Here is a 27,074-nt window from a genome sequence, read left to right as displayed (position 1 = left end):
CCGACTGGCCCTCTCCTTTTCCACTCTTCCTTGAAGAGTTTCCTTTTCAGCTCTTGCTCAGACACCCACAACCGACACCATTTTCTCTGTTCCAACTGCATTTATTAGTTGCCAGCCCCGGGCACAGCCCCTGCAGGGCCCCAGGGCAGCCCCGCCGCGCTCACGCTTCAGCTTTGGCCTTGCCCGCGGGCTTGGCCGCCTTCGGCCTCTTGGCTGCAGGCTCTGCCTTGGCTGCAGGCTCTGCCTTGGGCGCAGGCGGGGCCTTGGCTGCCAGCTTGGCCTTGGCCTTGGCTTTCTTCTCCTCCTTGAGTTTGTGCTGAAAAGGACAGGGAGATGATCAGTGTGACACCCGAAGCACCAACCCAGGTGTGCCTGTCCCACTGCCCCACTCACGTTCTGGGCGTGCCGCAGGATGGTGTTGCGGCGCATGGTCTTGGCATAGGGGTTCAACTTGATCATAATCCTCAGGTTCTTCAGCGGGTTCTTCTTCAGGACCCTGCGGTGAATCTTCTTCCTGAAAAGCACAGACACGTAGTGTCACCTCATTTTGCAATGGCAGCTCTGATAAATTCTCCCTGAAATTTGGGCAGCTTAAATTCCTGATGTTTACACCCAGAAATTAAGAAATCCCAGCCCTGTGACAGCCCAGCACAGAGATTTCTGATCCCATAACAAGACCTCACATTTAGCAATGACTAGAGAAACCACACGTGACATTCATTACACAAACCCACTTACTTTGGAGCACGCAGTGCCTTCTGGATTTCTTGGCTTCTCATGATTCTTCCGATATCCGTATTGGTCATCTTGTGCATCGGCAGGCTGGGAAACAAACACTCCCAGTGTGAGTGGATGATAAAACCACGGCTAATTCACTGAGAACAGGCACTTGGGAAGCAGTCCCACTGTCCCTTTTCCCCCCACACCCGTGGGCTGCTCTCCCAGCCTGTGTGAGGGGCTGCACTCACTTGTAGTCGCTCTTGAGCGTGGCCGCCTTGCGCCAGGTGCCGTACAGGTCGTCGAGCTTGCGGAACGCGCTCTCCGTCCAGATGCAGAACCGCCCCACGTGGCCCCCCGGAGCGAGTCGCAGCAGGTTCAGCTTGTTCACGTTCAGGAGAGTAATTCCTGTTCAGAACCAGGCAGAGAAATCCCTTTAATTTGTAATTAAATCGAGGACGCACAAACGTTGCGGCTTTTCGGCTTTGACATTACAGAGCCACACACACCTACGTGTGAAAATCTATTATTAACAGGAATCACTCTTTTTCCAGATACAAACTTATTTTCAACTGCCCCAAACCCAGTTTAGGGTTGGGAACAGCTGTGACATTTGTCACAAACACCCTCAACATCACCAGAACAGGTTGTTACAAAGAGCATTATTGGCCACTGCAGCGGGTCAGAACTTCCACACAATCACGTGGTTCAGAAACACGGACCAATGAAGTGGAATCTCATCATTCCAGGCGGTCTCCTGCCAGAAGAGCAGCTGTGTCCCAGTTACCTGGGATGTTCCGGAAGGCCCTGATGATGCCGTTGTCCTCGTTGTAGATGATGCAGGGCCCCCTGCGCTGGATGCGCCGGCGGTTCCTCATCTTGCCCTTCCCGGCCCTCATGCGCTGGGAGGCATAAACCTGGGAAAGGGGGAAACCTGTGAGCATCCCAACAGCCCAAATCCCACCAGGCACCCCTCACCCCCCAAACCGCTTCAGTCAGAACGTCACCATCATCACTGTGGATCTGCAACACGGACCAGTGAGGAGTTCATCACTCTTTGGGCTCAAAACACACCACTATTTGGAATTCCCTCTGGAGGGCTGAATCGCCTGCTCTTGGAAACACACCTTACCAACTCACCTTTTTGATGTCATTCCAAGCTTTAAGCTTCTTAAGGAGCAGAACAGCTTCCTTGGTTTTCTTGTAACCCTCCACTTTGTCCTCAACAACGAGAGGAAGTTCTGGAATCTCCTCAATGCGGTGACCTAACAAGAGATTATGTTACAACTGATCTTGGCTGGACCCATGTGTCAAAGCTACTGCCTTCTGTATTCACCAATGATACAACATGATAAACTGGAAATTAAATTTTTCATTCAGCACTGGTCTGGTGGGCTGGAACAGAAAGAGTTTCATTCAGAGAGTGACAACACTGTGATCCCCCCAAAGTCAGAGATGCTCAACTCCAGGCACCAATCAGAACTTCCACACAATCATGTGTTTCAGAAACACGGACCAATGAAGTGGAATCTCATCATTTCAGCAAAACAGACCTCGATTATTATTAAGAGAAATTTATTCCTTGTATACTAATGTACTTGATTCTGACCTAAGATGTTTAACATACTCATTTTTAAGCTTGATGCTCCATTTGGAGCTTTAACTTGGCACTGCTGTTCAATGAAATGAATGAATTAATATTCAGGCACAGTAACCACAGCAGTGAAGTTCCAGTGGAGTCTCAAGGTCTGTCTCAGACAGGACTTGCTGTACCTGAGTATTAAGCAAACCTTTGCTTCCATGCACAGAAAGCCAACGGCATCGCCGTGTGGTGCAAAATTCCTTTGGAGTCATCACACAGTACCCAACACTGGCTCAAGCAAACATTCCCAGAGACAGAATTCCCACCTTTGGACATGACCAGAGCTGGCAGGGCAGATGCAGCCAGGGCAGAGCAGATGGCATACCGCTTCTGCGTGATGTTCACTCTGCGGTGCCAGCGCCGCCAGGTCTTGGTGGGAGCGAACATGCGGCCGCCTCGGCACATCTGAGGTGGAGTTAAGAACAACCCTTTGGAATGTTCTCTTCCCAAAGTGACTCTTTAGTGCTTGCTCAGCGTTAGTGGGTCGTCAGTCACCTGTGCCAGGTCACTGACAGCAGGCAACTGTCCCTGAGCACAGAGTAAGACGCAAATTACGACATCATGGCAAGACAGGACACGTCACATGGTTCCAAAGACACAGAGGGAACCACTGTGTCTTTTAGACACTCAGGAATAACTTTTCAGCTGGCTGAGCTCAGTGCCCCTGCTGGAAGCACAGCCATGGAAGGATACATTCCCAAAGGCCCCCTGGCCGGAGCGGTGAGTGCCACCCCCTCGAACGCGAGGGATCCGAGCGACGGCCCTGCCGGTCCCCCAGGACTCAGCACTGGTCTGGTGACCTGCAACAGAGACAGGGGCGTTCAGAGTGACAACAGGGACCCTCCCAAAGTCAGGGAGCTGCTCAACTCCAGGCACCAATCAGAACTTCCACACATCATGTGTTTCAGAAACACGGACCAATGAAGTGGAATCTCATCATTTCAGCAGAACAACCTTGACCAGATAAGCTTATTCTCAGCATATTAATATACCTGCTGCTGACCTAACGTGTTAACACACTCACTTTTAAGTTTGATCCTCCGTTTGGAGCTTTAACTTGGCACTGCTGCTCCTGGTGGGTTAAAATGCTTATGTGAAACCTCAGAAATAAAGGTTAAAAATGCACATTCCCAGCACAGCTTTCTTGGGAAGCAGAAATCACCTGCACCTACAAGCTGCTGAAACAACTCTTAACAAATGCCCACTTGCAGAGGATTTTTGCTGGCAGAAGCCTCAGGTGGTTAATATGGAGCAGGGATTCTTGTGAAGTAAGGTATCACGCAGGTACCCCCGAAATGCCAGGCAGTGGAAGGATTTCAGGAAAATTTATTCCAAAGTTAAGAACACCAGATTTAACAAAGAAAATCTTAATGGTGCTTTGAACACCAGGCCTGAGAAAGACCTGCCCCTCTGCTCCTCCTTGGGCTTTATCATCACACAGTTTAAAATCAGAATAATAATGTTAATAATCAGAACAGCCACGGTGCTTTCTATGCAGAATCCCACTAAAAGTGCTTCTCTAGTTCCAACTCCCAGTTGTTAGACACCAGATCAGTTATCACTGGGTCAGAACCAGAGCAGATAAAACCAAGGGCACGTGTTTGCCTCATGTCACAGCCCTGCCATTGGACTGGTGAGAGCTGCTCTACAAGGCTCTGGTGGTAGCTACATGATCTGTCTCTCCCTTTCTCCTCTCTTCTTGCTCCCTCTGCTTGTCTTTCTTTGCTCCTTTCTTGGTGCTTAGGGTGGTTTGGAGCTGGAGGGATTGGATCTCGATTTAGGTGTTGTGGAAGTGGTTGGAATTTGCCTCAAGTGTTGTGGATTTACTGGATTTTGCCTTAAGTGTTGTGGTTTAACAGTATATGCTAAATCAGTATCGTAGAACACTTGTGGGGTGTCCTTTTTAACTTTGGCCAAGTCCCCTTACGTGCTCCCCTAAATTAATAAAGAAATCCCTTGGGAACAAGCCCGTGGCTGCTTCTCTTGATGCCGTCTCAAGGTATTAAAGAACCCAAATTTATATATCACGGTCTTAAGCTGTGCTAGGAGAAGTTTAGGTTGGATATTAGGAAGAAATTTTTTACAGAGAGGGTAATCAGGTATTGGAATGGGCTGCCCAGGGAGGGGGTGGAGTCACCATCCCTGGAGGTGTTTAAGATGAGACTGGATGTGGCATCAGTGCCATGGGCTGGGAACTTACTTCAGTAAACAGCTGGAGGTTGGGGGGGGAGTGAATTAGAGGAAATCCTTTTCCCTGAACACCCCCATGAGAGAAAGACTGCTTACCTATCAGGGCTCCTCCTGGACTGAATTAAGGGAGAGGCTTAGAAGGATGATAGACGTGTGTAATATTGTGTATATATATATAGTTGCTTTTAGCTTGTACAGTATTTAATTTGTGTAGAATAAATGTATATATCTTCCCTTCCCTGTCCCCCTACAGAGGTGTGTCTGCCTGAAAGGTTCTCTTTGGTGCTGAGGTAAAATTGTGGGAAGGGGTGGGGGAAGGCTGGAGATTGGATTTTTATTTTTGTGGTGGTTCAAACCACCACGGGTTGGATCAAGGGTTGGACTTGATGATCTCGGAGGTCTTTTGCAACCCGGTCGATTCTATGATTAAAGTAAAACTCCCGGCCAAGCCAGTGAGGCAGCAGCTCCTGGGGCTGGAGGTGTCCCTGGCACACCCTGGTGGTGCCCTGGCGGTGCCCAGGCGTACCTGCGAGCTCGCTGACGGCGTAGGGCTGCCGGTTGTTCTTGCGCAGGTTGGTGTGCACGAAGTTGACGACGTCGGGGCGGATCGGGGCCTTGAACACGGCGGGAAGGGACACGTTCTTCCCCGAGGCCTCCCCCTTCTCCGAGTACACCGAGATCAGCGGCCGAGCACAAGCCTGGGGAGGAGGAACTCTTAGCACAGGGACAGGGAATTCCTCAATTGCTGGCTTGCCAAGCCCTCGGTATTGCTCAGAACTCGGGAGTCGTCACCCGGCAGTGCCAGCGCACCGACAGCAGGCAACTGTCACTGAGCACTGGGTAGGACGCAAATTACGTCATCACAGCAATATTCCCCCTCCACGGGGGAGTGGGAAACTCCACAGCACAACCCACAGCCAGAAACTACAGCCCAGGTCTCCAATTTAATAGATTTCCAAGGAATTTGGGCAGAATCACTCCAGCACTGAACCTCTGCGCTCTTTGATAAACACCTTCTAAACTACTGCCCACCTGCTGTTAAAAAGCCCATGGAAAACCCACCTGTGGTTATTTAGATAATTTTTTATTAATATTAGCATTACTTAGGTTTTAAATTTCATTGATTTCCAAGGAATTTAGGCAGAATTAGTCTAGGATTGAATCTCTGCACTCTTTAATAAACACTGTCTTTAATTCTCTAAACTAATACCCACCTGCTGTTAAAAAGCTGATGGAAAACCCACCTGTGTTTGCTTAGATAATTTATTTATTAATATTAACATTATTTAGGTCTCAAATTTTATAGATTTACAAGGAATTTGGGCAGAATTACTCTAGGATTGAATCTCTGGGCTCTCTGATAAACACTTTCTAAACTATTTCCCACTTGCTGTTAAGAAGCCCATGGAAAATCCACCTGTGTTTATTTAAATAAATACTTATTTAGATAATTAATTAACATTATTTATATTATGTTTAACAGCTCAAATGCTGTAACCAACTTCTCCAACACAATTCAGACACTCACAATGACTGCAGACCATCAAACGGTCAGAATGAGTTTTTTGTGAAGTCTGGGCTCCCTGAAAAATTCCTGGTGTTTAAAAGTTTGCAAGGTGAAGATTTAAACTGCCCTCTGCATCAGCTGCCTGAAAAAGAGGCTGAAAGGATGCCTCAAAATAGCCTACCAGTGTGAACAGCATCCTTTAAAAAAGAATCTTTTAGCATTAGACTGTATTGATTGTTAATTAATCTTGTGGCAACAGTACAGGCAAAGCATTTTCCTTCCCTTTCTCATCCAAAATTCGTTTTGAAAGCATTAAAAATACTAAACCCCTCAAAATTAACGAGCTCGTGGCAATGGAAGTGCTGTCTGTGCCTGTGACACTGGTCACTAGCAGCCTCTGGCCCTGCTGTGGGTGCAGAGATCCCAACACAAGCACCAAACTTGACGTGAGGGAACCAGAGCACAACCTGAACTGTTATGGGCAGGAAAAGTTGTTCATCTGCAAACTGGTTCCAGACCAAGGCCTCCTAAAGCCTGTTTTGCAATAAAATAAATAAAAAAAGAAAAGAAAGTTAAGAAACCACAAATAGGGCGTTTAGAGAAGCCGTTCTTTTTCACTCTACGTGGACCCAAACGCTCCCGTGGGGCTTGTTTTGCTTTAGACTAATACGTGAGGTAACTAAAAGGCCCTGCCAGGCGGCGATATGGGCCCAAACTCCGCTCTGCCCTAAGAAGGGGGGACTTTGGGCCACCAAGCCGAGCTCTGGCCCAGCCCGTCCCGGTCCCTCACGGTCCCCATGCGGCCGCTGACAGGCCCAAAATGGCGGCCGCGCTCCCCACGCCGCCAGCGCGGCCCGAGCGCTGCCCGCGGCGCAGCCCTGCCCGCCGGGCCCCGATCCCCCAGCCCAGCCCCGGTGCCCGCCCGGCTCCCCCCGGCCCCCCTCACTCCCCGTTCCCGGCTCCCCCGTCCCGGCGCTCCCTCACCATGGCGGCGGCGCCGGAGCTGCTCGTGGCCGTCTGCGCCGCGCCCCGCCCGGAAAAGGAAGGACGCCTCACCCCGCCTTAGTTATGAGCAATGTCCCTCCGCGCCGTGCGCGCCGCTTCTGCCGCGCCGGCCGGTCGAATCCCGACCCAGCCCCAACCTCAACCGGGCTCCCGTCCAGCCCCCGCTCTCTCCGGCCCCGCCGCGTCTCCTGGTGCCCACCCGCGCCCTTCGGCCGCCTCTGTCCTTCTCGGTCCCTTCCCAAAGCCGGGGACTCGTTTCCGGCGGAGGGATCCGGGGTGGTGCCTCACCCTCCCCTCACAGCGCTCCCGTAGCTGCGGCGCGCGGGACGTTCGGTTGTGGCGGCGATGGCGGAGCGGCGGCGAAGGGCGGCGAACGTGCTGGGCGAGCTCCTGCGGCGGTGAGCAACGGGCTGTTCCCGGGGCTATTCCCGGGGCTGGGCGGGCTCCTGCAACGGTGGGGACCGGGGCTCTTCCCGGCGATATTCCCGAGCTGGCCGGGCTCCTGCGACGGTGGGATCTGGGGTCATTCCCGGGGCTGGACGGGCTTCTCCTCAAGTGGGTACCGGGGCTGTTCCTGGCGGTATTTCCCGGAGCTATTCCCAGACTGTGCGGGCTCCTGTTCCCGTGGGGATCGGGGCTATTCCAGGGGCTGTTCCCGGTGTTGTGTGGGCTCCTGCTCCCGTGGGGATCGGGGTCATTCCCAGGGGTCTCCGCGCTGAGGGATCTGTGGCCCCGGCGGAGGCGCCGGTTGTGGTGGTGTTTAATGTGTGTGGGTAACTTGCTGTTTAGTTAGGAATGGTGAGGGGAAAAGGTCACGTATGTCAATGTTTTCTTTCAGAATATGTGAAGAGGGAAGGGAGAGTGTCCCTGAACGTCCATATCTCTACGAGGTAGAATCATAGAATGGTTGTTTTAATGGTTGTATTAATCTTGGGATTTTTGTAAGTTTGATAATAGTTCAAAAATAAAATCAGGTGGTTATTTAAATATATAGTAATATTAAAAAAAACCAGATTAGATATAAAGAATCAAGCAATGCTTCTCTGCATGGGAAAGCTTAAGTAAAAATTGATATTCCTTTATTCTTGAGAAAGAATTGTTTGTTTGTTTGTTTGTTTGTTTTTAATGTCTCCAAACAGTGTTTAGAGCTCTCGTGAGACAGTCAAAGAAGCAACTGATTGATATTTCATGTTACTTTAAAAGAGTATTCTCCATCTCAAGGATATCTGGTGACAGCAGTTGATAATTCAGTGTTCCCTCATAGTTCAGATTCTCTGAAGTTTTGTTCATAGAACCAAATTTTAGTCTCTCCTAGAATCAGCTGGTTGGAATTAAGATTTTCTATGATTGGCTGAAAGTTGTTGCATTTTCACAGTTGATTTGATTCCACCCATGGCATGCAGTACCTGTGTTCTCCTCAGGTAAAATAGTCTGGGATTCTCGAGTGGATGCAATAGGGTTGGAAAACAGGCTGTGGAGTTAGTTAATTTTGCAATTTCTGGTATAAAAAATTACTGGAAGGCAGCATTTCTATGTAGTATATTAAGAAGTTCTAATTATTATTTTCCAGACTGATGTGGAGATCTGTTTGGTTGGTGGCAGTTGCAAAAGTCCTGTCGAAAGATTTTGGAATGGGAGCAGCACAATGTATATTTTGCAGAAGGCAGTAAGTTTGTGTGCCAGTTGTTGATTTTTTTAAATGTAATCCAGGCTTTTGAATTCCCATCAAATATTTTCACACACTTTGCAGTTTTTGATCTACCTACACTTTTCTCTTAAAGACACACCGTGAAGAAGGTGACTCCATGGAAGAATCAAAACCAGATGAAGCTCTTTTTCCCTCTGAGCTTTTGCCAAAGGAGAGTCCTGGACCAGCAGCTCTTTCTGTGGGAAGAGCAAAGTAAGTCTCAAAGGTTTCCCTGCCCTACTGATGTAGTTTTCCTTTGCAGCTTTTGTCCCTCTTCCTAGTATTCAGAACCTCTGTTGTTTTCAATCCCCCAAATAAAATTGCTCATTAGTTTGTGAGGAGATTTTACCGTTTTCCATCCTGAAAAACTGTCTCCCCTGGTTAAAAGTTTTTAACAAAGCAGCTCAAATCAAGTTACTGGAAAAGCACTTGTGAGCTGTGCCATTGGGTTCGTGGGATTCACTGGGTGCAGGACACCAAAAAAAGCTTACTAAGACTTCAATGCTTGTTTTTTTGCTAAAGCTTCTGTTAAAAAAAGCTTAAAAATTGGGGTCTTTACTGTTGTTAAAATACCAAGTCATGGTACCAAAATGGGGTTTACCTAACTGATATATTTTAATGAGCTTGAGATGTAAAATTCAATATGATTTTAGATTCTTCAGTCAAAATTAATATATTGATTATATTTTGAAGTATGATATCCTAGACTTCTTCCTTTGTGACTGTATTGTGCTACCTCTAAAAAGAGGGTTACAATCCTGCATTCTTCTTGTAAAATGATTTGAGTCTGCTAACAAAGCATGGTAGAGAGGAGTCAAGTTTTAATAAGGGACAAATTTAGGATATTTGCTGGCATCTAATTTTCCCCCTGTTCCCATTTCTAGGCAGTTGGTTTCCTTATATGCAATGGTGCAAAATCCAAACGTGACCCACCTGGGAATAAGGGACCTGGTGCTTCCTCCTCTCTGGATCAGGTGTGATGGTTCTGATCCTGAACACACCTGTTGGATTGGAGCTGAGCCTCTCAGAGCTGGAAAGAAAATCACAGGGATCACGATTTACATGGTGTCATGTGATGGTAAGGTTTTCTGTTGCACATCAAATTAAATGAGGAAGGCTCAAAAATGTGGCAATTCTGATGTGACAACGCTGTGTTTGCTCTTTTTGTGATGTTGGCTTGGGAATGCTCTACATTCTTGGCTTTAAAAAACAAAAGGAGGTTAAAAAAAGAGAGATGTTTTTAACCAGTGCTGTGTGGGGAAAATAGCTTTTTAATAGAATTAACGCAGCTGTGTCTGTGCAATAACAGCACATTTAAACTGCTGCTATTCAGCTTCTTACACAACCACTGACTCACACTAAACATGTCTGTATTCACCCCAGTTCTTACTAACAGGACAAATGCAAGGAGAATCCCTGTTTTCTAAAGGATATCAGGAGTCATTCTTGACCAAATGGAGCGTTTGAGAATGAATTTTAAGTGTCATATTGAGTCGTGTCAAATGGGGTTTTTTGATTCTCACGTTTTTCCTTTCCTAGGTCCTACAGCTGATAAAACCTGTTTTGCAAACCTGGAAGAGCTCAAAATGGAACATAAAAGAAGACATCATTCATCTGTGGTAGGTTTTTACACTCTGTCATGGCTTCAGTTTCAGTTTAAAAACTCTTATTTTGGGATCTGTGATGCTGGTTTGGAGAAACTTTATAGATTCTATGTAGAAAACTCACCTTAGTATGATTCTGTAGTACAGCAGTCTGTCCTGAGGTACCATTTGTAATGCATTTGTCTGATGTTAACCCTTTTTTGTGTTTTTGTGAAATGCTTTTGCAATTATTTTGCCTGCACACAAACCCATCAATGCTGTGGCGGTTTTGTTGTTTTTATTTTTAACTCTGTTCATTCTCAGGTGACAACAAAAGGATTTGCTCAGTATGAACTGATCCAAGTTGCTGCAATGGAGGACACCACTGTAGAATCTGGAGGCAATATCTATGTTGATATTACATGGAATGTTGTTGATAAGATTCTGGAGACTCCCCCACTGATTTCAGCTGCCACTCTGGTAAGTCCAGCTGGGAAAAGCAAACAAATCTCTTTGCACAGATTACATCATGAGCAGTGTAAAGGATAGAAAATAAAACAACAAAACCTGTTCATAATGTAGACTGTGAATTATGCTGACGTGCCTTTCACTAAGGACAGTTTTAGGATTGATTTCTGAAGTTTGGAACTGACTTTAACTTGTGGAACTTGCAGAACATTGCCCTGGAGTCAGGGGATCCCAGGAGTCCTGTGTACCAGGTGTATCGGGAGCTGCAGCTTCTCCTGGTAAGTCCAAGGAAGAAATTCCAGTTTCAGATTCACATGGACTGATGATTTTATGTGTTAATAACTTACTTTATTTAAAACTTCCTCACCTGTTTCGAAGATAACTCTAAGCTTTTATTTTAAAGATTAAACTTCGAGTTCAGTTTTAGTTTTGGAATACAAAGAGGACAACTCATCCAGAAATTCTGGAAGTTTCTAAATTCCTGGTTATCTGTGCAGAGATTTATGATTCTCACAAAGTTACCTGCATTTTGAAGTGTGCCTCGTGCAGAACCTCCAGCAAGACCTGATTTGTTGTGTTGATTCTCACGCTGCTTTTAGGCTTTGGCTGAAGGTTTGAAGACGGGTGTGACTGAGTGGCCTGAGCCTCTGGAGTCTGAGTCAGCTGTTGAACTGGTCCAGGAATTCCTGACTGGTAATGGCTGCTTTTTCCATGGGGAGAGGGATTTCACATGGCACAGAAATAAAAGCAAATGCCACATACAATTTCTAAAGCATTAGAACCAGAGCTGTTAATTTTTGGGCTGTAACCTCCTGCACAGAGTAGTTAAATAGCTTAGTAAAGATCTGTCATTTTACTTTGTCCTAATATCATGTGTAAAAGTAATTACAATAAAAACATATTTACAAAAAATATATCTTTTCAGGCTATATCCTTACCCAGTAAAACCATTTCTAAAATGAACACTTCTTTGTCTGTTAGTTGTGTGTTTTTATGACGTGCCTGGGGAGGATTAATGAGAGTGGTTTGATGATATTTCTTTGTCATGGTGGTAAAATTTGTTTCTTTTCCTCTACCAGATTTAAAGAAGAAGCTGGATGGAGACTGTGGGTCTGGGAGCAAGGATGAAACAGAGGTTTATGCAATTTCCTATGTAAAAATAATGGGAGAAGGTCTAACAGGCAATTCTATCATTAATTTGCTTTTCTTGCCTAATTGAATGATTTTGGGTCAATATAATGGTATCAGCTGGATATCTGTCCTATTTATTAGAAGTTTATGTTATTTTAAAGCAATGGGCAATTTAACACATAAAAATGTGTTTGGTTATATTAAGATTTTTTACCTTTCAATCTGCAAGGAAAGGTTTAGGTCTATTTTCTTTCAAGAGAGAAGTACCATTTTGTTGATAAGCTAAAAATATTTTGATTTCTGGATCAACCAAACCAGTAATATTTCTTATCAGGAAAACAGGCCGTTAGTTCTGTGTTCTGAGATTTTGGATGGATTTTGGCCTCTCAGGGCACTGCTGGGTGTACAGACAACACTTGGCTGGGGTGTAAAATCTCTCTGACAGGAGGCTTTGCTTCCTGATCCAAGGCCAGCAGTTGTCCAGTGTGATCATTCTGGAAAGAATCAGACTCACTTTTAAATAAAAATATGCTTCCAAATTACTATGCAGTGATAGTTTCCCTGGAAAAGGGGGAAAGTTAGCGATGCACCCAGTTTTGATCCCTGGAGAAATTAAGATATGTAAGGTTTTTGAATCTCAATCCCATTTTTTTATTGAATACCAACAAACTCTTTCAGAAAATCCAATGTGACACGGCTGCAGTGGACAGTTACATCAAATCCATCTTCAGTGAGAGAGGAGACCTGGATTTTGCTGAACAATTATGGTGCAAAATGAGAAGTGAGTGTATTGTGAGGTTTTCCTTTCATTCCTCCGTTCTCTGTGTCTGCTGGACCACATTGCTCTGTCAGGGAAGAGGAGGGACATTTCTGAGTTTCAAGGACTGATCAGCTCTTCAGAGAATTGGTGTGAACAGTCTCCAGAACAGCTCATTTTGGGGGTGTGAGGTGATGTCCTTTCTTACAACATCCAAAGGCAGACCAACATCCAGCAGCAGCTCCTGGATTTTATTTTGTTTGACTGTAAACAATTGATAGTGCCCATCTGCTCTGAAACAGAAAAATAATTTCTACAGTTTTCATTTTAGATCTGAAGGACAATTTTCAATGTAAATAGAGAGAATGATGCCAAAATCCGTGTATGACAACCTGCTGCTGCCATGCTCTCAATCATACACAGTTCAGTGCTGTCTGATCATTTTTAATTTGTAGTAACCTTTTTTAAAGCCATCACGTGACAGAGTTACCACGAAGCAGTGCAGTCTGTCATTTCAGCTCTCATTCTTTAATTAAAGGATTTTATTCTTGTGTGTTGGGTTATTGTTACTGACTTAACAGTCCTGGGCTGATAATTAAATGATTGTGTCTTTTTTTTTGCCAGGTGTCATTTCCTACCAGGAGTTGATAGACTGTTTCACACGGGTCATAAAATCCCTGGAGCGTGGTGAGATCCAGCCCTGGGTATGTCTTTGTGTTTCACAATAAACCTTGACATTTTGAGGAGCATCAAGTAACACATACTTCCTGTCACTTCACTGCCCTCAGTTGTGTTAGATTGTTTTTAAATTACTTCCCTGTGTCACAGTTCGTTTCTGTTTCTATTGTTGTACCTCCAATGTTTCTGATGTTTCACCTCACAAGGAAACTTCTTCCATGTCCAGATTCATCAGGGGAGCAGCAGCTTCCTCCGGAAGTTAATCCAGCAGTCCTACCATGGGAAGATGGAGGTGGTTTCCCTCAGTGGCATCACTCCCATCCAGATGCTCTTTGAGATTGGCTTGGATAAGTTGAAGAAGGATTATGTCAGTTTTTTCATAGGTGAGCCTGAGACCTGTTACCTGATCAGGAATTCAAGAGAAAAGCTATTCCATGCAGGAATAATGAACTTTTTGGTAACCTCCATCTCTCTTCCCATCTGCTGAAGTGCAGTTTCCAGCCTCCTTAATAATTGAACTTTTCAGTTGTACAGGGTTTCAAAATTTAAAAAACTGGAGCTTTGTATTTTACCCTTGGTGTTACCCCCTTCATTTCTTCATTCCTGCTTTGCTCTGTCATCCTGTTTTCATTCTTTGTTTAACTTGCTTTTCTGTTTTCACTGCTTGTAAAGCTGTGTGTCCTAAGGAGGGTGGTTGTGTGAAAGTGTAGGGTGGCTTTCTTCACTGTGCAGCCTTTTTGGTAAATAAAATCGTGCCTCTTGGCCACCTGGCAGGGTTTTTTTTCTTGTTTTGAAGAGCAATCCTGTCCATAAATAACATTCCATTCCTGGTGACTTTGCACTTTTCTTCAGTAGAGTTCCCTGTCTGATTACCTGAATCTTGCTTACATTTCATCTGATGCCATGTGTTAAATTTTAATTATTTTTAATTTCTCCTGTTCATTTTACAGGTCAGGAACTTGCAACATTAACCTACTTGGTGAGATGCTTTATTTTTATTTTGAAACTCTAAAAAGTTTAAAGTATAAAGTAAAACAAACTCAGTATTTATCAGTTGAGAAACTGAATTGCAGATCATGAGGTTGGAACAACAAACTGCAGGAATGTAATTGTTTTGTTTAATATAATACTTAATATATATTATATTATGTCTCTATGTGATAAATTATATATAATTGGTTTGGTATCTGAGAGAAGTCGCTGTCAGGGCAGTGAACCTTCATTCACACTTTGATGGAACTTTGTTCTGAGTCTGCTGGGCCTCTCTTAAAATTTTGGCTTTTCAAAAGAAGCAGGAAGATTGTTTTAGTTTACTGAGGATGTGCTGTTTGTCTGTAGAAATTCAGTGCTCAGGTAAGAGCAAAGTTCCTTGCTCTTCCAGGATTACTTCACTTCCACATCAGTGGATCTACAGGAACAAGTTCATCGTGTTCAAAAGCTCCACCATATGCTGGAAATAATGGTCAACTGCAGAGTCTTACTCCAGTTCAGACATGAGAACCTCTTCCCTTTGACACAGTAACTCTTGCATTTTTACTTCTTGCTCTTTAAATGACAATAAAATAGGATTTCTTTGACAGTTTTAAAGAAATACTTAAAAAAACCAGCTCTCCTTAATGGTGGTTGTGAGACTGCAGGAGGAGCAGCTGGATCTTGCTGCTAAATGTTGCTTTGGGACTAAAATTGAAAACTAAAGGATATAATGAAATGTTGGGAGTATAGCTAATTTTGCACAAGCATTTCTCCAAAGAAATTAACTGGTTGATATATACTGTAGGATTTGCATGAAGTATTACAAGGAAAACCCCCTCAACGAGAAACACGTGTTTCAGCTGCCCATCAGACCAGCTCTTGTGAAGAAATTCTACCAAAAGTAAGAGAAACCTCAGTGTTTGCAGCATTCAAATTCAGGTGGGACTGAATTTTGATGGCTTTTTTTATTCTCTCAGTGAACACCCTGAGTTATGGAAGGTGGAGATAAGCAGTGGGCACGGAGCAAAGGAGGTGAAAACAATGTGGCAAGTCAGTACTAATCCTCCTGTGGAACATGTGGCATCAAACAATTCAGGTGAGGAATGGTTGGGATGAAACAAAGTAATGAGGGGACACCCTTCAAACAAATTCAGTTTTTATACTGAGCTCAGTGGGTCTGAAGTTTTTTGTACTTACATTTACTTTTCATCAAAACAAAATGATGTTCTGCCTTTTAATAAAAGAATGGGGTGGTATTTACAGAATTGAATATTTTTAGAAAGTGGTGACTTTCTGAGTTATGTTTTTAGAGTTGAAATGACAACACAGTTCCAAGTATGATTAAGTGTTATCCAGAAAATCTTGCAACTTATTTCTAAAATCTTTGCCAATGCCTCAGAATGGTTTTGAAGAGAAATTTTCCTGTTAGGAATGGTCTGGAGTCAGGGAGGAGAGCAGGTGCTAAGCAGCCATTCCTTACTGCAATCAAATGTAGAACAAGTGAAAAGAAATAATTTGCTTTTTTGGGGTGAGGTTTGACAGAATGTGCTGATTTGGTAAAACTCTCCTGTCGTTGCTGATTTTTGGCACGAAGTCCTTCGGTGAGACTGAAGTTTGGGAAGCAGTTTGGAAGCTGCTCCATGAGCTGATCCTGCCACTTCCAAGAGTTGTGACTAACCCCAACCTTCCCCTTTGTCCTCCCAGGTCTCTTCTCTGACTCCACAGTAAATGGGAGCCCTGAAGACAGGCTGTATTTTATCACAGTGACCAAGTGCAGTCAGGTGCATTTCACATAAATCCAGGTTAGTCTGCAGGACAGGTACAGTAAAGGCAAAGGTCAGTGTCTTCTGTGTCCCAACAGATTATTTAGGAACACTGATCTAAAGAACAGCTCCTCTCACTGAGTTTTTGGCTTTAATGTGCTTAAGTGGGACCTACACAGCCACAATTCATCTGTAGGCACTTATTTTGTTTGTAAATATTGTGCATTTAAGCCTGTACAGTATAAATATTTTGAAAATATAGGGGTTTTTTTTGTTCTTATATTTACAAGCATTCAATAAAGTTTTGCACTTTGGGGTTTCATCTTTTATTTCTGTTCATTAAAAGTGCAATCAGACACTGTTCAAAGGGTCCATTATCTTAACCAACAAACCAAGCAATAATGTCATGTTTTCCTCACATCAAGTGATGCTTCATCATCCTCACAGGTTTGGAAAGCTGTTCATCCAGGGGCCTGGGATCTTCTGACAATCTGGTTTTCTTTGTCCCTGTATTTATATTTTGAAGTGTTTATATTTGGGGGTGTTCTTGGATATACTTCCCTCTCCTCTTCAAATGATTTTTTCTTTCCTTCAATGTGAAGTGAGTTATTTTAGCAGTGTTGTCTTGTATGTTTTGCATAGTTTTTGAGAAGAAAATCAGTATGATTGGCTGGGCTTAATCACTTAAATCTGTTGGGTTGGCAGTTGCAGGTGTTAGGTTGGTTAGATTGTGTATAGTCTGATTTTAAAAATTCCACAGTTTATGCTGACTAAATAATTTGAAACAGAAACATTCTGCAGAAAGAAACTTAACTATGGATAAGTAAGAATAAGCAAAACTCCAGTATTCATGCCTTTAAAAACTAAATTTCAATCATTTCTGGTTTCCCCTCAGTAAATCTTATTTTTTACCCCTTTCATATTATTACATCTTAATAAATATCAGTTTAATAAATTGAAGAAAAACTTTAATTTTGTATTTGAAAATTAGGTGCCTGTCTCTCTTCCAGTAGCAATTACATGGTAATTAAAAGCCTAGTGATGAACAGACTGAAATCAGAATTTGCAAGCAGCTTTTAATCCCTTGAAATTTGTACTGTCAAGGTTGGAATCACTTTAATCTGAACTGTATTTCTGGTGAACAAATCTGTAATAGTTTCCCAAATAATACCAAATGTCAAATCTCCTACATCAAATCAGTAGAAATTGATGTAGAAAAAGAAAGTACTTTGGGTTTTGGTTTTTAAAAAAAGTGATATTTTGGGAGTTGAGCAGAAAAAGCTCTAAAAGCTTAGGTGGATAAGTAAAGTTTCTTTACAGGGGTTTAAAAAGAGGCATCTGTGGTGGACTTTAACCACTCAAAACAGCTGCATCTTATTCCTTTTGCCCAGTGAAAGTGTGTGAATGTGGAATTTTAGGTGTGATTTCGAAGGTAGAATATGAGTAGGACAATACAGATGAGGATGCAGAGTGTGAAAACTGTAGGAAGAACAATCTCTGTCACCATTTCCATGTGAGTAATCAGGGAATCTAAAATTTGAGAAATGAGGAATATGTAAGAAATTTATTCCTTTGGAGTGCACTAAAGGAGAGTTTGCATGAATTAAGGATTTTTTTGAGCATAAAATTGTTGACATTGGCATAAACAGCAAAGAAAACAAACAAAATTTCAGCAGTCTGCAAAAGCTGGAGCAAATCCATGACAGTTTTCCCCCTTTTTTTCTTTCTGAGGTAATTTTTGGAAGACATTCAGAGCTCAAAGGGCTGTAAAAATGATGTTTGCTAGGAATTAGTTTCAGTGTATTAACAGTATTTTATCGTGCCTTTGATTTTTATTCCCTCCACCTGAAGGAGAAAGGGTAGAAAATTGTCCAAGAGAAATCCTTGGGAGGCACTTGGGCCCTTTTTATGATTGTCCTGTAGCTGTTTGAAAAATTAAAAGAGTTTTATTAAAAGGGTAGAATTTTATCCCCCAGGAAAGCCTGGAAGAGCTCAGGAAACCCAGTTAATTCCCACAGAACATGGAACTCGGGAGTTGAGGCTGAGCAGGATAAACTTGGGATGACTGACCTTTCCTCCCATGTGGAATTTAGCTCATCCTCCTTGTAAGACTCCATAATACTAATTTATCTTTCTTAAAAGCTGCAGAAGCCCACTGGGGTTGATTGTTCTAACTGAGGAGTTGTGGAGGGGCCTGGATTACCCCAGGAATGCTGGATGAGCCTGGCCCTGGAAGCTGCAGAGCCTCCTGTGTTCCCTGTTCTTGAGCAGCTGCTCTGAGCTGCTGTTGGCTTTGTTACCAGAGTAAAACTTGGCTTAACCTTAGGCCAGGCCTTGGCCCTTTTCTTTTATGGTTCCACTTTGTGTAGAAATCAAACACTTAGAGATTTTCTCTCTGGGTTGGTTTGTGTTTGCAAAAGCATTTAGCACTTTTATTTTCAGGAGAACACTGTCATCCCTAACCTCAGTTTTAAGCGGGATCTCTTCCAGTTTGTGTGTTCCACCAAGATCCCAAGTTAATCCATTCCCCTACAGTGGTTTTAGTTGGAGAGAGTAAATAAACACATTTTTCTTTAGAGGCTTTTTGTGCTTTCAGGGAGAAAATCCCTTTTAGGACCTTGTTAGTAGGGCTGTTCACAGAGAAGTTTAAAATCTGGCAGTTCCATAAAGTGCTTTTATAAAACAAAAGCAGACCCATCCTTACCTGCAGCGAGGAGGTGGTGTGTGGAAGAGCAGGAGTCCATGGCCTTCCTATACCAGTTTTCCACCTGGGAATGTCGACAGCAGTTGTGTTACAGTGCAAGATTCTGCCCCTTCTCTGTCCCTCAGCACTTGTCCACTATAAGAGACTCGAAACTACTTTATTCTCTCAAAATCTCAATGATTTTCTCCAAGTTCCTTCGTGTCTGTGTGGGTTTTGTTGCAATATATTTCTCCAAGTTAATTGTTTAATAAGATTTTTAAAATCACATCATGACATGTACTACCTTGCTGCAAAATGATATGGAATATATGTAATTTTCTGCCTAGAAATCTGACAGGGCACTGCTAACTTCTGATTCAGTAATTCCAATTAGAGTTTTTGGAAACAGTAATCGAGGCTGTTCCCACTTTCAGTGTCTGTGAAGCACATCCCTAATTTACACAACCAAAGTATCACTTCATGTACCATATTCAGACAAGTTTCCTGAAATCCTATGAGATATTTGCCCGTGTATTGGAGAAAAAAAGAATAAAAGCAGCAGTTCACATCACCTCTCTTGGATTTGGGAATCCATTGGCACTGATAATCTTTTTATAATAGTCAGCAGATGCCTTTGGGTACCGTGGTTTGTTCTTGTTTTTGAAGTCAATGTGGTAAAGCCCAAATTTTTCAGAGAATCCTTTGTTCCATTCGAATTTATCCAGCAGGGACCAGGCAGTGTAACCTTTGACATTGACTCCATCATTGAGAGCTGCAGACACAAACCAAAAGATTCTGGGAAATGTGTTTGGGGCACTTCAAATACTCTGTATTTAAGTCTGGAGGTGTTTGGGTTTATACCAGGAAGAGATGGGGAGGAGGACAGGAAAAAAGCAAAGTAGGAAGTCATTTGGAGTCTTTAAAAATGCTGTCTTTAGCTTAGAGGTCCCAGAGCTTTGTGAACGTGGTAATTAAGTGCAATTTCTCCTTTTTGAACATGGAAAAACTGCTGATCTGTTGCAATATTAAATCTCATGGAGGTTATTATGTTTATTAGCATCAGTAGATTTGCTTCCATTGTCATTTTGCTGACAATTTATCATCTCCTTTCACCCTTAAATATTTATTTCTTTACGATGTAAAAGACAAGTAGAGATAACCAGAAGGTGAAAACACTCCAAAAGTCCAACCCCTAAAAGCTGTTTTAAGTTACCTTTGAGTATCTCATTGATGTATCCCTTCAGGTACTGGATCCTGCCCTCGTCACACAGCTCAGTGCACTGGGCTGCCTCAGACACCCCGTTCTCTGTCACATAAATGAGGGGGTTCCCATACTGGGTCTGCAAACAAGGGTGTTTACATAAAATAACTTTATTTTGACAACACAAAGCTAGAAAAAAATGCCCTAAAAGCAATTTTCTAGGTTTACTTAGTAAGAAAAAGGTAACTAGGAATTTAATTTAACTTTGGGTTTTATTTTAAAAGGAAACCTCCCAGTGTGACAAGGTAAATATATAGGGGGGAACTGTTGAAAATCTAAGAGTGTAAATGCAGCTCCTGTGTGTAACCAGGCATTTTGTTGGCTCTTTTTAATTAAAGATCTCCTCTACTCACCTTGATGAAGTTGAGCAATCTTCTGAACCCCCAGGGCACAGAATAAAGCCACTTAGGACCCGGAGCTGGCCAGTTGGGGTCCACCAGCTCAGCCAAGTCCCTGTCAGTGTGGTAACCAGACACTTGGAGAAAGGGAAAGTTCTTCTGCAGGACATAACGAGTGGTGAAATGACCTATTCCCAGGAAATCTGAGGTGCCTTTAATGTAGGTTTTCTCCTGCACTGAGAAGGTTGGTAATCTGGATGTCCCCAGGCCCTGCTGGGCGCTCTTCCTGCCTATCAAAATAATGACAGGAGACACTTGTGAGGAGCAGGAAATTTGTTTGCTTTCCCTCACCAACAGTAAATCAGAGAACTGTGAAATCCTGGAATGGTTTGGGTTGGAAGGGACCTGAAAGATAATCCCATTCCACCCCCTACCATGGGCAGGGACACCTTCCACTAGCCCAGGTTGCTCCAAGCCCTGTCCAACCTGGCCTTGGACACTTCCAGGGATGGGGCAGCCACAGCTTCTCTGGGCAACCTGTGCCAGGGCCTCCCCACCCTCCCAGGGAAGGAATTCTTATGGTTTTCCTGAGCTTGATGTAAGTGTAGAGGCCACTTGGGTTTGATTGCTTCTTTAACCTGAAAGAATCTTTCATCCTTTTAGTTTGGAGAAGTGAGTTGGGTGCAATACATGGAAAACCAGTGATTTAAAGTGTTCTGGTGTGTCCCCAAACTGCTCAGGAGCCGTGTCCACCCTGGGGGCCATCGATGTCTCACCTGTGCCCTCATCCCTGACTAAAGTACATACTGGCCAGGAGCTATTCCCTTGTAATGTGCTCAGAGTGTGGGATTTATTCATCTTTAGTTGGTTACTGGGACTTACCCACATAATTCTTCATGACCTCTGGGTAGTCCCCTCTGTAAATGGGGTTTGCAAACCAGCCCAGGTGGAACTGGATGTACCTCTCGGCGGCGTCCCTGTCTGCCTGGCTGTGGGGGTCAACAGGCTCCCCCCAGCCACTGGTCAGGGAGATTCCCACCATCCCTTAAAACACAGAGGGACAATTCTGCAGTTTGTGCATCATCTCTAAGCCCTTCACATAAATCAGGGACAATCCCAGGATGATTCCTGCTTACCTTGCTGCTCCCTGCGCCACGTGTTGTTGTAGGAGTGCCAAACCTTGGCGTGAGTCTGGAAATGAAAACACAATCAATCACCTGCATGTTTGAACCTGTTATGCCATGGGCAGTATTGCAAAGCTGGTGAAGAGCAGTTTTTGCACTAAGATCTGTCTGAAAATATCACAGAATTTCTTTTAGGTGTGTCACAGAAGCTTTCATTTCGTGTAAGAGGTCAAAAAGCATTTATGCAAGATTCCTTCCTGGACTCCAGGAGATCCCCAGGGAGGTAACACACATTACTGTGCATCCATAGTAACTATATATCTACTGTATAGATACAGTCACTGGAGTGTTCTGTCCGTGTCTCCAGTCTTTGGATGTCTTTGCCTAATTTATTCAGGCAGATGAACACTAATTTTAACAAGCAGTAGCCTTCCTTCCCTTCCTGAAGTCACTTTGCAAAATTCCAGTTCATTTCAACAGGTCAGGATATTATTGCTTGTTTCTGGAGTAACCTGGATATTTGCTTTTCAACCAGATTGAAACTTACTATGAGGCACTTAAATTATAAGGAAAATTGAAGTTGATGCAACAGTGTCACATCAAGCACCTACAAGGCTACACTGGAATATTCACTGGTGGTTTAAAGGCAGGTGATAATTTCCATGTCCTACTTGGAAATTCCATTGCTATGAAACTATATTTCTGTTTAAAAATAGAAAAAAATTCTTAATTAACATCTAATTTAAAGCATGATTTCAGTGTTACTTTGATGATGTGGTGAGCAGCCTTGTATGCTCCACACCCCCCGAGCTTCAGTCCTGGGGCGTGTTCTCCTGTCTCATAACCATTCTCAGCAACTGCCTGCAAAGACACAGAGTTAGTTCTTCTCCAGGGAATGTGCTGCCATCCTATGGATTGGGATTCTGTGCTCCCCTGCCTGGGCTGTCCCTCTCCAGTCCCATTTTTCCTCCCCTTGGCTCCCATCTGCTCCCACCCTGCCTGGTTGATAACGTGCTGTGACTTGTTGGGAACAAGGTGCTGGTGACTGGTGTTCATGGAGTGACCTGATGAAATTCAGGAAGGGCCTCTCTGATTCCTGTCCCTCTTTCCTCTCCAGCTGATGATTTTTTAAAACTTCACTGGAATTTTATCTTAAAACTCTACCTTTGTGCAAGCTCTGCCCACTGAGATTTTTGGCTGTGAAGATTAATGTTCTAAGTCTCTCCCTTTCCTTCTCCCCCTCCAGTTTCCAACCTACTTTCCTCTAGTGTCACTTCCATGGAATTCTGGGAACAGAAGGGTTTGGAAGGACAGCACTGATAACTTACCCAAGGGTTGCTGAAAGTAATCCAGTGTTTCACACGATCACCAAACTTCTCAAAACACAGATTTGCATAATCATTAAAGTAATTTATCATGCTTATATTCTGCCAGCCTCCATATTTTTCTTGGAGAACCTTTGGGAATATGAATTTCAAGAATTAATAATTGTACTTAAAGTTCAGCTGCTTGTTAACAAAGACTTTATGTCAGTAGCTCAGAAGGAGATTTTTCAAAACTTAAGTACTTAAAGTCATGCAGATATCATTAATTTTCTAAAGTAATTTTAGTCCTTAAACTTAGAAATACTTTATATTTGATACTTTATCTTTGATGTTTCACTAATCTAAATATTGCCTTACCTGGGGAAGATCCCAGTGGTAGAGGCTCACAATAGGGGTAATATTGTTTTCCAGGAGGCTGTTAATTGTGTCATTGTAGAACTGGATTCCCTTCTCATTCAGCTGCTCAGCTGATGGAAAGCACAGAGAAGGAATTCCCTGGGTTGGTTCTCAAAGAACTGAAGGAATAGAAATCTAAAAATTTTGACTAAGGAATTGTCCATTTCAGCAATGGGAACACTGTAATGGGTAAACTCTGTCCTGCAAAGAAACTGAAACCTGTTTAACAGTAATTTTAAACAACTGTGGGTTATTCAGGAGGAAAATTCCTGATAAAAATACTGGTGAGAATGTGGGGAAATTGTTGTGCTTACCTTTGATTCCAGTGGGCATAATCCGAGGCCACGAGATGGACAAGAGGTAGTGATTCACTTTGAGCTCCTTCAGTAACTGGATGTCATCCTGGGGAAAGAAAATCCCACACATCCCAAGGCTGAGCAGAACAACTTCAGGTACTCATCTGTCCTGACTGATCCTGAATGCAGAAAATCTACAGAGGAGTTCCCCAAAAGGGGATTCCATCTGTTATTTTTGATTTTGAGATGGTTGGTTCTACTGGTATCCTTTCTTTTTTTTTTTTTTTTTTTGACACTCCAAAGGAGTCCTGTAATGTTTTGTGTAACTATGGAAACAGAAGGTTTTGACCCTCAGGACTGAAATGTGAGTTGAGGTATTTTGCACCACAATTACATTTATGTCAGAATTTGTCAGAAAATAATAGAAGCCTGTAAATCTTGACCTCAAACATTTCAGCTTAGGCTGAAAACATGGTTGCACAGGCTTTCATTTATTGCCCTACACTGGAGTTAGGAAAAAACCTAAATTCCATATGAATACATGTTCTTATTGTAAGAAATCATCCATCTTCAATGTTAAAAGAAATTAGCAATTGATAGTGTTTGAGCCAATGCAAATTCTGATGATTAAAGCAAATAAAGAATGCTTTCATATAAAGAAGACCCTGTAACTGGGCACATACGAGTAAGTTTTAGAAAGTGTCTCAAAATCCCAGCCCAGAGAGGTGAGTAAATGTTGAAATGACTTTGTTTCTGCCCAAATCCTCTCTGAAAAATGTCCTGTGCTCATCACGTCCATCTCTTCGGATGCCACAGCCCAGTGAGGCTCAGCCCCAGCCTCTGTGAGGATTTTTATTAATCTGTTCTTTCAAACTGCTGCTGGTTTGAGAGACCAAATGAAACCTCTCCTGCATTTCCCCATTTTAGCAGAGTAAAGCACAAAAAGTTTCTTTTCTCTTAGTTCTTGCTGAAACCTCTGATTCTCCCATGGGGAGAAACCTCAGTGGAATAGAACTTAAAATTAGTTGGAATCCCAATTATGTGATACTGGCTTATCCCAGGCATTCAGATTCCTCTTGCAGTGGATGTGTCTTTCCTCCAGGACAGTCACTGGAAAATTGTTTTTGATAGTTTTGAGCTTGGAAACATATTGTGAATAGAGCTGCACTGATTATTTATTTGTTACCCATTCAAAAAAGGGGAAACCTTCAGAGTGAATTTTAAAGCCTCTTAAAAACACATAGAAAACCTCAAGCACACAGAAAAAAGTGTCAGTTTTATTCAGAGCTCAAATGTGTTCATTGTTCTAACTAAGGATCTGGAAGTTCTACACAATTTAGAATGACACCAAAATCCTGCCAAATGGAGACATTTGGGAAGTGCAGTGGTGTGATTGATTCAGTGAGATTGTTGGGAAAGAAGAAGTGATTAAGAAGTAATTAAGAATATCATCCCAAGTTTAAGGAGCCTATAGAGCAACTAAAGCTGTTATTTCCAGCTTTAGTGGGAAATGAGGAGCATGGAATGGCTGCAGGGTGTTTGCAGAGGTGAAGGGAATGGTACCTTGACTCTGTAGTATCCATCACAGGCTGAATCTCCCGTTTCATTCCTGAACACTTTCCCTTTCCGGTGGGTAAAAGCATCCCAGATACTTGGTCCTTTCCCATCCTTGTCCCAGGCCCCCTCAGTCTGGTAGGCAGAGCTTCCCACACCCCAGAGGAAACCTGGAGGGAAAACAAGGGAGTTACTCCAACATTTTCCTCCTAAACTGGTCTTGGTACTAAATTTTAACAGGAGAAAGGAACTGAATGTGAAAGTCCTGACAAAAGGCCAGTGTTTTCCATGTGAAAATGTATCAGTGCCTAAAAAGGGACTGTCTGAATGTGGGGTATAAACTGGAGGTGTTCTAAGGCACTGGAAAGGAATCTCATTCTTAAATGTATTAAATATATAAAATCTCTTTTATAGTGATGAGGTAGTGCTTTGATAGCATGGCAGAAAGGTCTTACTGTAAAAAAAAAAATAGAGGTTTTCACATCATTTCTCCCTGCTGGTTTTTGTGGTGGTTTTAGCAACCACAAGTCTAGCTGTTATGTAGAATAAATAGAAATATTCTGCATTACTTTCCTATTATTGCACAAAATACCACAAGGAATCCATTTCATAAACCACTTAAAAACTTGAGCATGAAAAGCAGTCAGATGTCCTTCTAGTTCTGATTTTGCTTGAGTGAAATGTGTATATAAATATATGTTGAAGAAAGGATAAAGTTCATAAATCAGTACAGAGTGGATTGAATAATATAAACAGCTTGAAACAAGCCCAGCACAGTTATTTCACCTATTTCTTAAGTCAACTGCACAGCAAAGGGTATTTTTAGCCAAAATATTCCATTAATTGTAGATTATTTCTGAGAAAGGAGGGGAGTTCTCAGGTGTGCTTTGTTGTACTGTGCATCTTAGTCAGAAAAAGGGAAATATAAGTAAAGGAATACGAAATTATAATCTGTTAGCATGTAGTGTGTATTTACTGTTTGAAGTGACTACGGAGTGCAGGGTTCTGTGGATCCTGGTATTCCCAAGGATGTTACTGCCCTGTGGTTTTGTCTCTGCCCTTTCCCTGGAAGCACAAGGAGAACCTTTTTGGTCACTTGTGCAAAGCCCCAGGCGGATGTGGAAGGTTGGAACCCCCCAGCCAAGGGTGGATCCGAAGTACCAGCTGGGAAAGTGCCGTAGTAGAAGGAGCCGGGGTTGTTCTTTGTCCACGGGAAGTCCTCGGCCGTGCCCAGCCCCAGCAGCGGCAGCAGCACAGCCCAGCCCCTCAGGGTGCCCATCCTCAGCAGCCAGGGCTCCTCTGCAGGGTCCACCTGGCAAGGGAAGAGCACTGTCAGGAGCTGCTGCTCCACAGCTGAGGGGATCCAGGGGAAAAGCTGGTTTTTAATGCTCAGGAGGTTCCATGTCAGCAAAGGCCAAAAGCAGCACTTGGGTGAAGTGGAAGATGCAGCTTCTGGCAGGGTGAGGAAAACCAGGGAAGAATGAAACACCTGATTATAACCACCAAGACCTGCCTATGATTACTTTATTCTGAAAGTCTCTGTGTTGTTCTGAGTTTCAAACTCTCCCACTGGGGTCAGTAACTAAACCCCTGCAAACTGCCCGGAGAGAAGTGGTTGTGCTGCAGCCTCTTACCCCTGAATGTGATGGCAGCAAACCCTGGGCAAGTTGTAAAGGAAAATTAACACTTGCAATTATTGCAGCTTTAGTTAATTGCAGCTTTTATCTTAGTGATGTCCCTTTTATCCAGTCCCAGCCTCAATTTTCAATTTTAACTGTGACATCAAATTAAGCTCTTGGTGGAGCAATAGTTTAACTGTGTTAAAGTTTCAGAAGGGCTTTGTAGAGCAGCAGTTTTTCCCCCCAATTGATACAGTTCTCATGTGTTTCACTGAGAAAAAGTACAAGTATCTTATAAAAAGTCATGTTTTGCACTGGAGTGCCTGTGCTGCTTGCAGGTTGGTTCCTGACCAAAATAAAAACCTAAGTTTGGTAAAA

At 43.2% G+C, this 27,074-nt stretch overlaps 3 protein-coding genes and 5 non-coding genes across 18 annotated transcripts in view; 1 reads left to right on the top strand and 7 right to left on the bottom strand.

The window, feature by feature from the left end:
• Nucleotides 1–80: 80 nt before the first annotated feature.
• RPL4 (ribosomal protein L4) lies at nt 81–7,136 on the bottom strand. Its single transcript, XM_027714701.2, has 10 exons — nt 7,041–7,136; nt 5,076–5,247; nt 3,053–3,159; nt 2,626–2,764; nt 1,858–1,982; nt 1,505–1,634; nt 969–1,125; nt 739–822; nt 394–514; nt 81–316 (listed from the first exon to the last, which is right to left on the bottom strand). The coding sequence occupies exons 1-10, from the start codon at nt 7,041–7,043 to the stop codon at nt 161–163; spliced, it is 1,194 nt and encodes a 397-aa protein (XP_027570502.1). The 5' UTR covers nt 7,044–7,136; the 3' UTR covers nt 81–160.
• Nucleotides 1,396–1,466, bottom strand: LOC113984650. The gene has a single exon (XR_003539580.1). It is a non-coding gene; the product is annotated as a small nucleolar RNA SNORD18 (small nucleolar RNA).
• Nucleotides 2,190–2,260, bottom strand: LOC113984647. The gene has a single exon (XR_003539577.1). It is a non-coding gene; the product is annotated as a small nucleolar RNA SNORD18 (small nucleolar RNA).
• On the bottom strand, nt 2,827–2,926 carry LOC113984651. Its single transcript, XR_003539581.1, has one exon. It is a non-coding gene; the product is annotated as a small nucleolar RNA SNORD16 (small nucleolar RNA).
• On the bottom strand, nt 3,235–3,304 carry LOC113984649. Its single transcript, XR_003539579.1, has one exon. It is a non-coding gene; the product is annotated as a small nucleolar RNA SNORD18 (small nucleolar RNA).
• Nucleotides 5,318–5,417, bottom strand: LOC113984652. The gene has a single exon (XR_003539582.1). It is a non-coding gene; the product is annotated as a small nucleolar RNA SNORD16 (small nucleolar RNA).
• A 231-nt stretch (nt 7,137–7,367) lies between the features above and the next one.
• The window catches only part of ZWILCH (zwilch kinetochore protein), a 67,525-nt gene continuing 47,818 nt past the window's right edge, over nt 7,368–27,074 (top strand). For 3 of the 11 annotated variants that reach the window (XR_005566399.1, XR_003539552.2, XR_005566400.1), the window contains exons 1-19: nt 7,368–7,459; nt 7,900–7,951; nt 8,632–8,727; nt 8,843–8,961; nt 9,633–9,826; nt 10,288–10,367; nt 10,656–10,811; nt 11,006–11,077; nt 11,399–11,492; nt 11,879–11,934; nt 12,609–12,711; nt 13,312–13,391; nt 13,592–13,748; nt 14,316–14,344; nt 14,747–14,883; nt 15,143–15,238; nt 15,315–15,433; nt 16,042–16,139; nt 23,554–23,679. Coding sequence is in view for 6 of the 11 variants with exons in the window: in XM_039389146.1 (XP_039245080.1) it covers nt 7,407–7,459; nt 7,900–7,951; nt 8,632–8,727; nt 8,843–8,961; nt 9,633–9,826; nt 10,288–10,367; nt 10,656–10,811; nt 11,006–11,077; nt 11,399–11,492; nt 11,879–11,934; nt 12,609–12,711; nt 13,312–13,391; nt 13,592–13,748; nt 14,316–14,344; nt 14,747–14,883; nt 15,143–15,238; nt 15,315–15,433; nt 16,042–16,133 (1,785 nt within the window). In the remaining 5 variants the exon portion in view is untranslated. Of the gene's footprint in view, nt 7,460–7,899; nt 7,952–8,631; nt 8,728–8,842; nt 8,962–9,632; nt 9,827–10,287; nt 10,368–10,655; nt 10,812–11,005; nt 11,078–11,398; nt 11,493–11,878; nt 11,935–12,608; nt 12,712–13,311; nt 13,392–13,591; nt 13,749–14,315; nt 14,345–14,746; nt 14,884–15,142; nt 15,239–15,314; nt 15,434–16,041; nt 16,423–16,547; nt 17,644–20,382; nt 20,744–22,041; nt 22,152–23,553; nt 23,680–27,074 lie in introns of those variants that run through there. The other 8 variants (XR_005566398.1, XM_039389146.1, XM_039389145.1 and 5 more) reach the window with 8 other exon arrangements.
• The window catches only part of LCTL (lactase like), a 108,033-nt gene continuing 98,473 nt past the window's right edge, over nt 17,515–27,074 (bottom strand). The window contains exons 2-15 of the mRNA XM_039389124.1: nt 26,239–26,430; nt 25,974–25,980; nt 25,087–25,303; nt 23,542–23,629; nt 23,189–23,298; nt 22,835–22,963; nt 22,272–22,367; nt 21,519–21,573; nt 21,265–21,426; nt 20,398–20,672; nt 19,997–20,123; nt 19,356–19,555; nt 18,805–18,868; nt 17,515–17,630 (exon numbers count right to left, since the gene is read on the bottom strand). Of these exons, the coding sequence (XP_039245058.1) occupies nt 17,515–17,630; nt 18,805–18,868; nt 19,356–19,555; nt 19,997–20,123; nt 20,398–20,672; nt 21,265–21,426; nt 21,519–21,573; nt 22,272–22,367; nt 22,835–22,963; nt 23,189–23,298; nt 23,542–23,629; nt 25,087–25,303; nt 25,974–25,980; nt 26,239–26,430 (1,838 nt within the window). The remainder of the gene's footprint in view (nt 17,631–18,804; nt 18,869–19,355; nt 19,556–19,996; nt 20,124–20,397; nt 20,673–21,264; nt 21,427–21,518; nt 21,574–22,271; nt 22,368–22,834; nt 22,964–23,188; nt 23,299–23,541; nt 23,630–25,086; nt 25,304–25,973; nt 25,981–26,238; nt 26,431–27,074) is intronic.

The sequence above is a fragment of the Pipra filicauda genome, unplaced genomic scaffold (genome assembly GCF_003945595.2).
Source record: "Pipra filicauda isolate LSUMZ 115617 unplaced genomic scaffold, ASM394559v2 scaffold70_size2993248_pilon, whole genome shotgun sequence".
Classification (NCBI taxonomy): Eukaryota; Metazoa; Chordata; class Aves; order Passeriformes; family Pipridae; genus Pipra; species Pipra filicauda.
This window is presented reverse-complemented; position numbering and strand designations above follow the sequence as displayed.